General features: G+C 37.9%; 2 protein-coding genes across 3 annotated transcripts; one reads left to right on the forward strand and one right to left on the reverse strand.

Annotated features, from left to right (window-relative positions):
* Window positions 1-7,177: 7,177 nt before the first annotated feature.
* Window positions 7,178-13,867, forward strand: LOC130956095 (uncharacterized). Of its 2 annotated transcripts, XR_009077002.1 has the most exons (2): window positions 7,178-9,362; window positions 13,642-13,867. XR_009077002.1 is itself a non-coding variant. In XM_057883125.1 (1 exon), exon 1 carries the CDS (start codon window positions 7,270-7,272, stop codon window positions 9,283-9,285), a length of 2,016 nt encoding a protein of 671 aa, XP_057739108.1. In that variant the 5' UTR covers window positions 7,178-7,269; the 3' UTR covers window positions 9,286-9,543. The 2 variants fall into 2 exon arrangements, 1 of the variants encoding a protein (XP_057739108.1); XM_057883125.1 differs by lacking the exon at window positions 13,642-13,867 and having other exon boundaries at window positions 7,178-9,543.
* On the reverse strand, window positions 11,027-13,753 carry LOC130956097 (AP2-like ethylene-responsive transcription factor At1g16060). The gene is made up of 7 exons (XM_057883126.1): window positions 13,247-13,753; window positions 13,024-13,106; window positions 12,678-12,766; window positions 12,504-12,577; window positions 12,367-12,417; window positions 12,201-12,277; window positions 11,027-11,969 (listed from the first exon to the last, which is right to left on the reverse strand). Exons 1-7 carry the CDS (start codon window positions 13,585-13,587, stop codon window positions 11,473-11,475), a joined length of 1,212 nt encoding a protein of 403 aa, XP_057739109.1. The 5' UTR covers window positions 13,588-13,753; the 3' UTR covers window positions 11,027-11,472.
* Window positions 13,868-14,484: the final 617 nt, after the last annotated feature.

Here is a 14,484-nt window from a genome sequence, read left to right on the forward strand (position 1 = left end):
AAAGCAAAACAAATGTTTGACATGCTTTTAAAAGACAAGCAACTCATACTTTTTGAAGGAAAACGAATGTCATTTGTTTCTAAAATTAGAAATAAGAACTTTTATAAATTTTATCAAGCTCTTAGCCACTATACTAATAATTGTGTATGTTTCGAAGACTTGATACAGAAGGCAATTGAAGATGATCGACTAAAGTTCACAGAGAAACCTGAGATGAAAGTAGATTTAGATCATTTCCAGGTCACATTAAACTTTGCTGAAACTGAAGATATGGTTTTCTCAATCAACATGGCTTTTGTCGAGCCCAAGGAAAAAATGATCAATTTGAGCTAGATATGTTCAAAGCAGAAAGGCCAGTTTACCCAAAAGTGGGAGAGGATTTGTTGGATTTTTTGCTAAGACAAAGAGAAGAGGAAGAAAATGTTGCTATTTGTCCTCGATGCAGTGCTTTGTTCGACACTTCAGCTGCTAAGATTTTTGACTCACACAAAAAGAGTTGAGAGCATGTGTATCAGGAAGATTGAGGCAAGTTCGACTAAAGTGGGGAAGTAAGAGTCAAAACTCTGCAAGTGCCCCTGTTAAGCAGCAAATGCGTACGGTGATCATTGTCGATCAGAAATCCCATGGGGTGTCAAATCGAACTAGAGTTTCGCCTGCTAATGTGTCAAATAATAAGTGGGTACAGAACAATACTCCAAACTACTCAAGGAATTATAACCCCCAGCTTTGAGTGAAGTTCCTTTATTTGATCTTGTCTCCTAGTGGTACCATCTCTGCTTACTCTTTCTTCTTTCCATCTACTAAGTTTGCGGAAAAGAGAGAGCAGACGGTTCTCGGCGTCATGATGCAAGAATGACATCTGAGATCGCTCATTCCATTGCTTTACAGTCATGATAGGAATGATTCTATTTACTAGAAAGAGACAGCACCCTATTCTTAGCATCGAAGAGGTAATTTTGTGTAGACTGCTTTTTGAAAGTGAAATAGAGACTTTCACTAAAGAGTGAGATTGAGGAGTGAAAGAACTCGGTATTCACATAAGAAAGTGGCAGTAGTCTAGGCGGACACCTTTTATTTTGCCTTACCTTTAACGTTCTTAGAGGAGGTTTTGGAAATTGGGTTAGAAGCCGGAAAAGAGGTATTTCTCGACGAAGGGCAAGTAAAAGAGGTGGCGATCGAGCTAGATCTTGACGTAATTTTCAAGAAAAAACTCCCTTCATTCTAAGAGCAGTGGCTCAGGTACAAGGGGCTAATGTCAAACACAGAAGGTCCATAACCAGAATTGAATAAGGAGAGAAAGTCACATAGTAAGAAGGAGGATAAAGTATCCTCGACCAAGGGCCAAAAACTAAAGGAGGTGTCGAAGGAGATTATAATGATGTCATCCCAGGAGACAAGTACAGATTTGTCAAAAATAGGTTGATAAAAAAAACTATTTGAAAGGCTCGACGAAATAACAAAGGGTCATATTTGACCTTTACACATTAAGGCTAAGGTGGAAGGACTAGTGATCAATCGCACTAGTCGATAGTGAAGCAGCAATTAATTTGTTTTCCAAAAGTATGTTGCCATTGTTCCAGAAGACAGTCGAGGATTTGTTCAAAATAAATTGAGCTGTTATAGGATTCAATGGTAAGTCAACAACTACCTTGGGTATGATCCCACTCAGGGTGAAGGTGCGAAGTGTCAAAAGACGAATGGTATTCATAGTGGTGCCTACCAAGGCCACTTTTAACATGCTGTTGGGAAGAGACTGGATCTATGGAGTAGGGGCAATTTCCTCAACTCTGCATTAGAAATTGGTGCTCTGCGACGAGGATGAAAGGATCCAAGAGATTGAAGCAGACAACAACCCCTGCTATGTTGAACAGATGAATGTCAGCTTTAAAGAATATCATACTAGTGTTCGACCACTAGAAATTGATATGAGCACCTCTCTAATCAAATGTTGCGGCCCAAGGTATAAAGTTGGTCCCTAAGGCCAAGGAAAACTTGGCCACAGAATCCACTTAATGGATATAGCAAGCCATTGGGCTCAACTCTCAGCCTACATGGCTGAGAAGAAGGAGTGTACAGGTGAACGTGCAGTAGATTGTATATATGATCTCGACCCATTAAGATTCGAGAAATCTGATTTATTTTCAGAAGATTTGTACAATAAAAAAGTTGAGGTACAAGATTCACTCGAGGAAGTCGAGTTTGGTAGACAAGGCAAGGCAAGGTAGTGGGTTGTGAAAACCTACGAAAAAGGAGGAAGTTAAATCGTGTCACAAGAGGAGCATTTTGCAATCCACTCCTCATTATCTATAAATAAGAGAATTTCAAAAGAGTTCAGGGACTTCAATCTGAACACATTGCCATCACACAAAACTCTGCAAATTTTCAGTCACACTGACGCAACAAAAACCAATGGAGTGCAAGTGTATGTGAGTGTCTGGAGTCACTTTTTATTTATTTATTTCCTTTCTTTTCTTTTCTTTTATTTCCTTTGTTCTTTCCTTTCCTTTCCTGTTAATTTATTTTATCTTCATTTTCTTTGAGCATTTCTTTTCCTATTTTCAAGTATTTTACTTTTTTTAATCTCAATTTTATTTTCTTAATTATTTAAATCTTTCATTTATTTTATTTTTTTATTATAGTTCTTTACATTATTTGCCATAATTTGATAAATTTATACACTTTTCAACACAAACGCTAAGTAATTCCCGAGTCGAGCCCATTCTTTTCTAGAGGAGTCATATTTGCTTTCTGAACTGAGATCTTGATATAAGCTTGATTTAACATCCTGTTGAGGTTACCAAAAATAAGTGAAACAGATAGAAACTATCCTAGAAAAGTAATTCCAATGAAATTTACATGAAATTTAAAAAAATACACTCGAGAATAGAAAAGAAAAAATGACATCCCGACTAAAGTTCATGACCTTTCCATAGCAATCTATCTGCACAAGCACTCGCTTCTTGAAACTTATGATAGATGTTCCAATTACTTTGCCTACTGCAACATTCTTTAATAGCCAAAAATAACGTTCTTGTAGGGTGCAACTCGATAATTTCTTAAAAGTAGATACTTACTACTATTTTAGAATCCATTCCCATACAAATATTTATGTGTTCAAGATTTAAGACTAGGTCCAAACCCAATAAAATACCCTAGAGCTCTGCTAGCTTCACCACAACTACCTAGATTCGTATTGTAATAAACCAAGAACTTACTTTTATGGTCTCTTAATATCCCACCACAAGTCGCTTTACTGTCTTTTTATTTTTTGTGACTAATAGAGAAAAACACAAAGAGCAACTAAGTTAGAGATATCATCTCCTTCCTAATAATCTTATCAACAACACTATAAGGTAGTAAAAACTCAATGCAAGGACGAGAATGACTTGCAGCCGTCTTAGCTAAACGGTTATCCACTGAATTCAATGTTTGTTGAATTAACTAAAATATGAACCACTCAATTGCGCTGCAGCACCTCAGAAATCTTCAAAAGAAGGTCCTTGTCTTCCCTCTGCATTGGAAATGAATCCTTATGGCTGCATTTGTTTCTAAGAACAGGACAGGACAAGACACTGAGAACAGGACATGACAAGACACTGATGGACAGAGACACAAATTTTTGTGTTTTTGTATTCTGTTTGGTGATAAATTAGTACAAATTATGAAAATTCAATTTATTCTCATTTTTTTCATTCAAAAAATTTGAGATGAAAAATATAACAATAAAAAATATAATTATGAAAAATTAACAAAAATAATAAAAGAAAAAAATAAAAAATAAGATGTGTCCCTTGTTAGTGTCTCCGTGTCCTTTCTGTCAAGATGGACATAAAATACACTAATTCAGTGTCTCTGGACACATTGTCTCTGTCCATGTCTCTTCTGCCAAACACGATTTTGTGTCTCAGTGTCCTGTATCTATAAACAAATGCAGCCTATTAGTCAAAAGAAAAGCCTATAAATAATCTGTTTTACAAATCACTTCCTTGTGCCCACTCTCCCAAGCCAAACAAATACCCCTCTAAATTGCGAAAAGCTCACACCAAATAATAGTCTCTATCGAAATGCTTGCGTAACAGCCTGATAACAATTTACCTGTACTATTCCAAATAACACACCCAAAACCAGCAAGTTGTTCTTGTTCAAAAAGACTAGCATCATTATTTAATTTAACAACATTGATTGGGAGAGGATACCAAGAATCACACAAAGAGGGATGATGAGTCACCTGATTAGAACGCTTAATATATAGTTGCATAACTGTAGAGTGCCTAATGAGCTTGACAACCTTTTTCATGCTCCAGTTGTCATTTCGATTAAAAATATCGTTTCAATTCCTCCAAATCCACCAAAGGACTACTACAAAAATCTCTTCCCTGATCCAAAGATTTATATGAAGCCAGCTTCGAAAATCGAAGGAGACATCCGAAGTTCGCATTCCCACCTTCAAGCTCTCCCAAATCAGCTTCACTTTATTACAAAGTCTGAGGCAGTGATTTACAGTTTCAGGTGCTTTATTGCATATAAGACAAAGATCCGTTGTTATTAAGCATCTTCTGAAATGGAAGCTTGCAGTGGGAATGGCCCCATGCAAAATGAGCCAAATTAGTCTCTCTTGACCTTCTTAGATACTCCCAAATGCCAGATCCATAGTCAATTTTCATTTGTATCCCAGGCAACCTTCCTTTCAAGGAACCATTCATAACCATCCATTGTTGAGTAAACGTTTGGGTCATTAAACACCACTTTGGTTCATTCCCTTCCTGCACATAAGGGTTGTAATTTGTAATTTCTAACTTTAAGGACTCAGGTAATACAGTGTACGAACCTTCTAAATTCTAATCTCCACCAGACCACATGTCGCCTAAAGAGAGACAAGTGTTAGAGATATGCACAAAATGAACCTCTTGAACCAGAGTCCCCAAAGGCCTCCAAGAATGATACCATAAGGATTGAGTTAAAGAACCAACGCACTAAATATAGCCGTTTTTAGCCTACTAGATGTTTTTGTGATGTTGTGCTATATACTCGAAGCTTGCATAAGACACTTAAGATCCAAACCCAGGTTTACTTGAACATATTTAGCTAGAATTATGTGCACTTATAATTTGTCCCTACCATGAAAGAGTTGCCAAACTAGTTTGCCAAGAAGGGCAGTATTAGCATACTGAGAATCGCAAACACCAATGCCCCATACCTCTTAGGTGTAATCACAGTATCCCAATTCAACAAATTTAAACCCCGTTCATCTGTCTTTCCTTTCCACAAGAAATTACGCATAACATAATCAATCTTAGAACACACCTTGTTGAGGAAGAAGGAGACCTGTATTTGGTATTTAGGTAGAGAAGCTGCCACAGATTTTATAAAACATAATCTACCGGCTCTATTAAAAAGTCGACCCTTCCAACTAGACAATCCACTCTTAATTTTCTCCATCGCCTCCAGGCAAGCCGCTCTAGATGCCCTCGGATGATTGAGGTTAACCCCCAAGTACTTGTCCAAATTATTAGCAAATTTAATAGATGACACACCGGCCTGTACAACTTTATGATTATTAAACACACTCTTTGAACACACAGCTTTGGACTTATCTAAGTTTAGCTTCATGTTAGATGCCTTACAGAACAAGTTCAAAGAATGCATGACCTGATGAACTTGACTCTTGCTTGCTTACAAAAAAGAAAAAGGTCATCGACAAATATGAGATGCGAGATTCGTGATCCTCTTCGAGAAACAGCAACCGAGTCCTAAGCCCCCAACTCCACTTGATTAGAAATAAAGCCAGCTAGCATCACCATGTACAGAGGATAAACAGATATGACGTCATCGAATCTCCTTGACACAACCCTCTATTGGGTTGGAATCCATCTAACCTACTCCCATTCCATAAGATTGAAAGAGATGACACTTGAATACAGTTCATAATGAGACTCCTAGTAGAGGTAGAAAAACCGAAACTACTCAAGGTGTAGTTTAAAAACTTCCAGTCTATTTGATCATATGCCTTCTCTAGATCGATCTTAAAAGCAATAGCGCCCTTTCTTGACTTCGTTTTCTTTAAGAAATGGAGCATTTCTTGCACCACAATGATGTTGTTCAGAGATCCTCTCCCAAGAATGAAGCTTCCCTGATTCGGACTAATAATATTAGACAAGTAAGGTCTCAAACGACTTACTAGCACTTTAGTTACTATCTTCTAAATGACGTTGCAGAGACTAATTGATCTAAATTCTTTCATTTGGCTAGAGGTTTCAATCTTAGGAATGAGCACAATAAGAATTTCAAGCATACTTGGATTAATCGTGTCACCCTGAAACACTCTATGAACCAAACCTCACATATCTTGACCCATTACATCCCAATATTCTCTAAAAAAGAATGCTTGGAATTCGTCCGATCCAAGGGCTTTAAGAAGACTCATGTTGTTCACTGCTAATTTGACTTCCAACATCGACATTGGTTTAGTAAGATTCTCACAAGCTTCTCTGTTAAGAGTAGTTCTCAAAAAATCTCCTAAAGAGTCCACCTCAATCGGGTCAATTGAGTAAAAGAGATCTTTATAGAAATTCAACATCTATTGCTAAAGGAGATCCGAATTAAAAGACCAAGTTCTATCTCTTATAAAAAATTCATGAATCTTATTTGCTTTTCTTATAATAATGGTATGCATATGAAAATTTTTTGTATTTCTATCATCATATCTTATCTATTATTTTTTAGACTTTTGAAATTAAAATATTTCTTCCTAAAATCTGATCGTCTTTTATAACAGAACAAAATTAAATTTTTTCTATTTTTATCTCACTTAAAAAAATAAATTATAATCTTTTACTATTAATTTTATAAATAAAATAAAAAATATAAAAAATATTAAAAATCACACTTTAAGGGATCATTCCAATAACAGAGTCATCGAAATTCAACTTAATAAAAGGAGACTTTAGAGCATCCAACGGGCTTGTCAGTAAAACATCCAACTCTTTTCCTTATCAATTTATCTCCTCTTGCGTTGAGTTATATTGTTTGGCTAAGTGCACCGCTAAATTATAAATTTTCATTTGAAAAATGTAGAAACTAATTTAATTGTTATTTTGTTAAAAAAAAAGTGAAAATTTAACCATATTTGATTTTCACTCCCTACCAATGGATTTTCATTTCAAGCATAGTTGACTGATAGAGTTCACTCAGGCACTGCTACTTGCCAAATGGTTCGGAGCTGAGACCCACAAACCCACTCCGCCGCCGCATCATCACTCATAAGTCACAATGTCCACTCTCCTCTTCCTCGTCGTCCTCCTGACAACCACCACGAGCAGCGGCGGCGCCCCAATCATAGGGCTAGACTCATTCCTATCTCAGCAATCCCGCATCGACCGAGAAGCCACGAACGACACCTTCCTCATCCTCCCATCCACGATCAAATCGTCCCTCTCCCACTCTCACCCAAACCCCCACATCCCAACCCTAATCTCCTCCCTCCTGTCTCTCTCCCTCCCTTTTTCCCTCTCTCTCCGCCTCGTCGGCGACTTCCCCTCCGACACCCCCTCCCTCCTCTCCTCCTTCCTCTCCGCCGCCTCCTCCCCCTCCCACCACTTCCACCTCATCTCCCCCTTCCCCTCCCAACCCCACCCTCTCTCCCTCTCCCACACTCTCCACCTCCACCTCTCCCACTCTCCCTCCTCTCTCTCCCAAGCCCTCTCCCAAGCCCTCTCCTCCCTCATCAACTCCACCCCCTCCCCTCTCCGCTCCTCCCTCACCCCAATCCCTTACTCCCCCATCGACGAAATCATCAAGCGCGATTACCACTCCCTCAAGCCCGTCCAAGGCGTCTACATCTACCTCATCAATTTGTCTCGCCCCAAACCCTATGCTTATAGCTTCAACGAAGGCTCCGGTGACTCGTCCCCAGCTGTCACTAAATGCCTCGGCAGCGTTTGGACTGCTAAGGAGCGTTATGTCTGGATCGACTTAGGTGCCGGCCCCTTCGATTACGGCCCTGCAATATCCGGTGACGGTGTCATCCCCCGTGGCGAGTTTCACCCGCTCGCTGCCGCCCATGGCCGCCCCAAGTCCCAGAAGGCATTTGCCGCCGACCTTGCCTCCTTGGTGTGGAGTGCATATCAGGTTTTTATGGTGCCTTCGCTGAGGATTCCGGTTCCCTTCGAGAATTCGCTGGTTGTGCAGTTTGTGCATATTTATTCAGGGGAGAAGGACCCTCGTGGATTGGAATGGAGCGCGATTGAGAAGGTTTTCAAGGATGAGGTTGGTGAGAATGGGCTTTTGTTGGGTTCTCAGTCATTGACCTTTAAGTCCTTTGAGGTTAAGTACACTGAGTGTGCTGTTTGTTCGTTTGCAATTTCACGGTCGATGAATTCGTATACTTCTAGGTTCTTGTTTGATAATTATACATTGATTGTGAGTGAGTACTTGGACTCTAAGAGGCTGCATCAGATTCTATCTGATTCAGCTGACGAGATTAGGAAGTCTGCCGGGATGCCGGAGGAGGATTTTGGTAGGATTGTGCCGGTGTATGTGTTTGATTTGGACTACAATTCGCTTCTGTTGTTGGATAGGTACCATCAGAGTGTTGCTTTTAAGGATATGGTTATTGCAGTTAGGACCAGGAATACACAGACTGTCAGTGATTATAGCTGTAATGGCCGGCATGTGTTTACACAGACGAGAGAGCTCGTGAGGCCGCTGGTTGGATCGATCCTGCAGAGCATGTGGGGAGTTTCACCAACACATCTTTCTTGGAGCCCAAGGCACAACAGTACCCTGGTGGATTATACTTGGAGCATAGGGCAGACACCGTTTGGGCCATTCTCTGAGCTGTCGTCTCTGTCCTTTGTGCAGAAAGATGCAGCGCGGAGGAATATTCTGTTGACGACAATGAATTACAGCATATCAAGCGCTATAGATGTCCTTCAGTCCATTGAAACACATGGGGGAGACAGGAATCTGCTCAAGGGGAAGCAACATGTTGATTTTGTTCAGAGGTGGAACCTTTTCAAGCACAAGCTGAACAAGGCTGTGTCTGCACTGTCGCATTTGGATTTCGAGATGGCTTTGTATTACTTGAGGTCTTCCGATCATGATCTGTATGCCATTCACTCAATTGTTTATCATGCTTCTCAGGAGATTGAGGCATCCCTTGTGTGCTTTAAGGACCCTTCATTTCCCTGGGCTTCAGTTTCATTCTCGGCAGTGGCTTTCCTTTTCCTCTCTTATGTTTATGCGAAACGAGATAAGCTTTTCAGAAACAAAAGAAAGCAATTTTAAATTTTGATGCCATCACATGAGGACAGAAAGTCTGTAAGATTTTAACAAAACCCAACACATGTATCATTGTAGAAGAGGTATGCTGATGGATTTAGCATTTAGATTTTGCTTAAAGTATTGATTTCAGATCAACCTGTGTTTTCATCACTTCGTTCATTCTGTTATCCATCTGTTTTCTGGGTATATCTTACCTTTTCAGCATTGTAGTATTATCTCATCATTACTATATGGCACATCAATATAACCAAAGTTATTCAATTGTAGGATGTTATGACTGTTTTACTGATGTAGGTTAGAAATCCTAGAATTGAATCTGCAGTGCTTAAGAGCAATACTAAAATTGGGATTGAAAAGTATAAAGAAAAATATCTAGAAGATAGTCAAAGAGGGCTGGCATTTGCTTATGTTATTAATAAAGCCTGAAGAAGTATTCCATGTAACATCCATTAAAATCCTTATAACCCTTATACTGAGTTGAATTTTAGATAAGAACAAATTATATCCGGGGTTGCCTTCTGCCTTGCTTTCTCAATGACTTATTAACCACTTCAATTTTTAATGTGCAGAGAGTAAGTCCCAAGTCATAGGATATTTATATATAATGTCCAAAGTAACTTGAATGGATTGGCTAATAGACATAAAGTAAATATAAATAATTCTATTGAAAGAGAAGTTTGAGCTACGTTTGATTTGCATTATTGTAGTATCTCAAACATCATCCAACATATTATGACTTATGAGTGAGCCAGTGTGTTCTGCATCATTTGCCTTAAGCTAGAATGCAAGTTCAAGCTCTAGCTCATGGGTTAAAATTGAACTCTTCCGATCCATATAAAAGGTTATATATCTTGCAATTTGTTTTCTCAATTTGTTCTCCCAATTTTAGGGATCCCAGTTACTTTTCACTCTTAGATTTTGCTTGAATTTTTTACTCCAGATAAACTGGTGTTTTCATCAGTCTGCTCATTCTCTGTGATCAGTTTGTTTTTTTGGGTTTACCTTTCTAGAATAATGACATTAGCTCATCGTTACTTTATATCATATAAAATACTGTAGGATGTTACCATTGTTTTAATGATGTAGGTTAGAAATAGTGGCCTTTTTCTCTGTTATCTATTGAATGGGTAGTTGCAATTAAAACCATTAGAGAATTGATCTCTAGTTTCTAAAGAATCCTGGTTAGTTTGCCCTTCTGCCTTTCCTGTTGAACCTGTCATTTTGGACCAATGAAGATCGCCCAAAACTTAGCAACTCCTTCAATTTTTTATGTGAAATAAAAAAAACTGTAACCTTAGGGATATACCTAATATTTAGTTGTCAAAAGAAAGTTGAATGAAAAGTGACCAACAGAGACAAAGTAAGCATATGATTGTTTATGTCATGGTTTTTCATTATCTAATCAACCCCTTGGTCACACCATCCATGTTCAGCTACTGCAGGTTTAGGCAGTTGTTTTTCATTAACTAAACAGGAACTTATCTTGTTATTTATGCATTAGTTAAGGTCAAGTTTGACTTGCAGTTGCTTAAGAATAAGAAGCAACTTTTTTTCCCACTTTTGAACATTTGAAACTTTGAATATGATTTTATTCCCCATTATAAACAACATACTCTATCTCCTCCCCTTCCCCTTTTTTATTATAAAAAGTGACTGGTTTTTCAAACATTTGACAGTAGGAGTTACAACAAACTATCTTGTAAATATGCCTATGAATGTAGAATGATTAGCAAAGTACCACAGCAATAAATTTTAAAACAAAATAATTAGCATTATATGTGTTACAACTTACAAGTTTCATATATTTAATACATGAATTCTTAACTTATTTGCTCTAAATAATATGACTAAGCTATTTGGATGAGCACCAGGTGCTTTGTGGTCAAGCTAGACCGTGTCAACTATGGCTTCCATGTGCATAGACTGGGGCAATCAAGCTGCTTATTTTAACAACTATGGTTAACATTATTGTCTAGTCCAAATCTGTAAATAATTCACATTTACACATTTGCAGAAATTCAAATTCAATCGGAACTCTTAGATAATGCTTCTGATTTGTAGTAGTAACCTTTAGTCTCTAGCAGTTGTGCACTCTGCCTTCAAGGGATGACTCTTCTTTTGGAATCTCTCCATGTTCAAAGAAATGGATTGGATGTCTCTCATTTTCTTTCATTTCTTTCTGTGGTGAGATCACAGATAAGGGAGATTGCTAATTCCATCGTAAAAGATCCCACCCAACTCATCATCACTAGTTATCTGTGGGCGTTGATCCTTTTTGTCTTCTCCATCAGTTTCATCTCCACACATGTTCAAATTCTTTTCAACCAATTCTCTAAATATCGATGATCGGAGGAGGAGGCTGAGTGCGGTTGGAGAAGATGACTTATTGCTGGAGAATTGGAATGTTTTGTTTTCAAAGATTTCATGATTTTGAGGTAAATCGAGATAATCTGGACTAAATGTATGAACGGCCAAGGATTTAGACCCCTCTATTGGTGAATGAGTTTGAGATACCACTGTCTGAGACTCCGGTGTTACCTCTGATTCCTGTTTCAATTCTGAGATGTTCTCCCCTGAAGGCTTTAACCACCGTATGTAAGAACTCAAATCAAAGTTGGTTACAGCATGGATCCCTCTATACTCAATGGCTGCTATGTCATAAGCACGAGCAGCTTCTTCTTGGGTGCCTGTTGCAGGACAGTGGAAGATTCAGATTTTGGTCGACGACATGTCTAGAGAAGTTGTGAATGAAAGTCAATAGATATGCAATTTTGTTTTAACACAATTATCAGTACTAAAATCCACTAAATTTCAACTAATCCAAGTTAAGTTTGGTTAACTACTGCTTGTGTGTGTGTGCACGCAGAATTTCAGTCTAGTTTTGTAGAGCTCTTATGGGGTCTAGCCGTTTAACTTACTGTAGGTGCCTAGGTAGAGATATTTGTTTCCAAAAACTCTTCCGATCCGTGCTTCCCATCTACCATTGTGGTGGTGCCTGCAATATACTAACCATGTATTAGTGATTCACATTCATCTATTGCAATCCAGAACTCATGATGTTCATATTTTCATTTGTAGTATCACCTTGCAACACCCCTATACTTTGATACACCTCTTGAAAAGCCACTGCTCTTTCTGCAAGTTAAAAAGAAAGTGAAAATATGAGTGAAGTGATCTTGGTAATTCTCTTAAACCAATCTTGTGAATTTTATCTATCTTACCTCCTTAGAGTAGCCAAGTACTCTTCTTTTGTCATAGTTTGCATTATCTCAATCTCTTTCTCATAATCTGATATCTGTAGGAAGAAGTATGAGGATCATTAGGTCATAAATAATTTGCATTTAAGCTTAAGCTAAAATAGACTATCACTTAGTAGGGAATATCTATCACCATACCGGAAAATTGGTGAAAGTTGATGTTCCCCAGTACTTAAGTGCAGCTAAATCATATGCTCTAGCAGCAGATTCTTCTTCATCATATGCCCCTGTGATAATATGGAAGATTATTTGCCTTTTCATTATTGAATAACAGTTACCAAAGTAAAATCTTGGCTTTTGTACTAAGCTACTTACCAAGGTAAACTGTAGTTAAAATAGTCAAATCCCAATCCAAGTTCCAAAGACAAAGTTTGAGGATTGTGAAAGGAAAAATTATGTCAGAAGAATAAACAAATTCTTGCCTAACTAACAAAACAATTGACATTAAACCAGGAAAAAAAAAAAAAACAGAAGCTGCCAATACCTTGCTTCCCTTTCTTCCTTTGTGTTATGTTCCAAGAGAGCTTGTCCCATAAGTGAGCCTCATATCGACCTGTCCATCTATGTCTGTTTCAATTCATAGGTTAAAAATGGATTAGCCAAAGAGAGGGAGGAAAAAGAACAAGTCAAGTTGGTCCTTAACATGACTTGGAAGTTGAAACTAAATATTAGTATATAGAACAGGGAATAAGTTCAGTATTTAGGACCTGCTGACACCCCTGAATCTTGAACTTCTCTTTGTAGTGTTGGTAGTGGAATTTTGATCAACTTTCTGTTGCTGTTGGTGTGGCTGCAATGTTTGTTCCTTACTTTGGTTTTCTTCATTTGTTAGTGCAACTGCAGTAAGCTCTCTCCTTCTCCTCTTGTTACCCCTTGCTGCTACTTGGAACTCACTTTGTGGCATTGACATCCAACTCCTCTTCATGTTCTCTTCTTTCTTTGTCATCATTTCCATTTCTTTTGTTATTTTCTGAGCCTTTACCTTTTCCTTCTCAATTGCAACTTCACTTGGGGTGTGTGTGTGTGTGTGAGAGAGAAGGGTATGCATTCTTATGTAGGCACATTTGTTTTTGGCCTTACTATGTTTTTTGTTCTTTTGTAGTTAAAAACAAGGGGAGCGATAATTACATGGAAACTAGAGGATGAACTTATTTTAGCCTCTTTTGCCAACCGAAGTCAGAGAGTTCTGAATTTGTTTCATCTTTGTTGCTATAAAAACCCTAGAGTGTGGTTGAAGGGAAGAGGTTTGTCCTCCTTTAACTAAACGTTGTCAAGATGCCTACAAACTAGCAAGGAATTAGTTACCGAATTTAATGATAAATATTCCGGTCGTAATTATTTGTTGCTATAAGATTAAAATGATGTTATAGTTTTAAACAATTATTTTATATATAGATAAAAAATAAATAAATATTTGATGATGGATTTGGTGGCTAATTAGTAGGGATTTTTTATTTTAATAAATAAAATAAATATAATAATTACCAAATTAAATCATTTAAAAAAAATTATCGAAATTCGCATCTTTTGCTTATCTCGTTTATATGGTAAACGAAATAATTTTGCACGTAACGAGATATACACGTGTCAGGCTAACGTGTCTTATCTTGTTTACACTGGATGACGTATTTAAATAGATGTCGTTTGCAGACATTGACTGTGCCCCCATTCTACACTTTTCAACGGCTTTCTCCTTTCTATTATTCATTTCTGACCATATTATCGACTGATACTGCGATAGCGCGCCAGGCAGGGAACGACGGAGACATCAACAGGTTGAACGAGACGTCGTATTACGTTCGAGTAGCCGACTTTGAGATTAGTTTTGTTGTGTTTAATTCTGTTCAATCCCATATGGAAATATTTTTTGTATATAGCTATGGTTAGGGTAGTTTGTAACTTTAGCAATAGGTGTTTATTAGAAATTCGGAACTCTATTTGGTTG

Source organism: Arachis stenosperma, chromosome 10 (genome assembly GCF_014773155.1).
Source record: "Arachis stenosperma cultivar V10309 chromosome 10, arast.V10309.gnm1.PFL2, whole genome shotgun sequence".
Taxonomy (NCBI): Eukaryota; Viridiplantae; Streptophyta; class Magnoliopsida; order Fabales; family Fabaceae; genus Arachis; species Arachis stenosperma.

Excerpts from the sequence above, each read along its gene's own strand:
- LOC130956097 (XM_057883126.1), bottom strand. The coding sequence starts at position 13,587 with ATGCATACCCTTCTCTCTCACACACACACACACACCCCAAGTGAAGTT. Across the intron at positions 12,418-12,503 it reads TACTTGGCTACTCTAAGGAG|AAAGAGCAGTGGCTTTTCAA; the intron begins GTAAGATAGATA and ends TTTAACTTGCAG. Across the intron at positions 12,278-12,366 it reads AAGTATAGGGGTGTTGCAAG|GCACCACCACAATGGTAGAT; the intron begins GTGATACTACAA and ends AGTATATTGCAG.
- LOC130956095 (XM_057883125.1), top strand. The coding sequence starts at position 7,270 with ATGTCCACTCTCCTCTTCCTCGTCGTCCTCCTGACAACCACCACGAGC.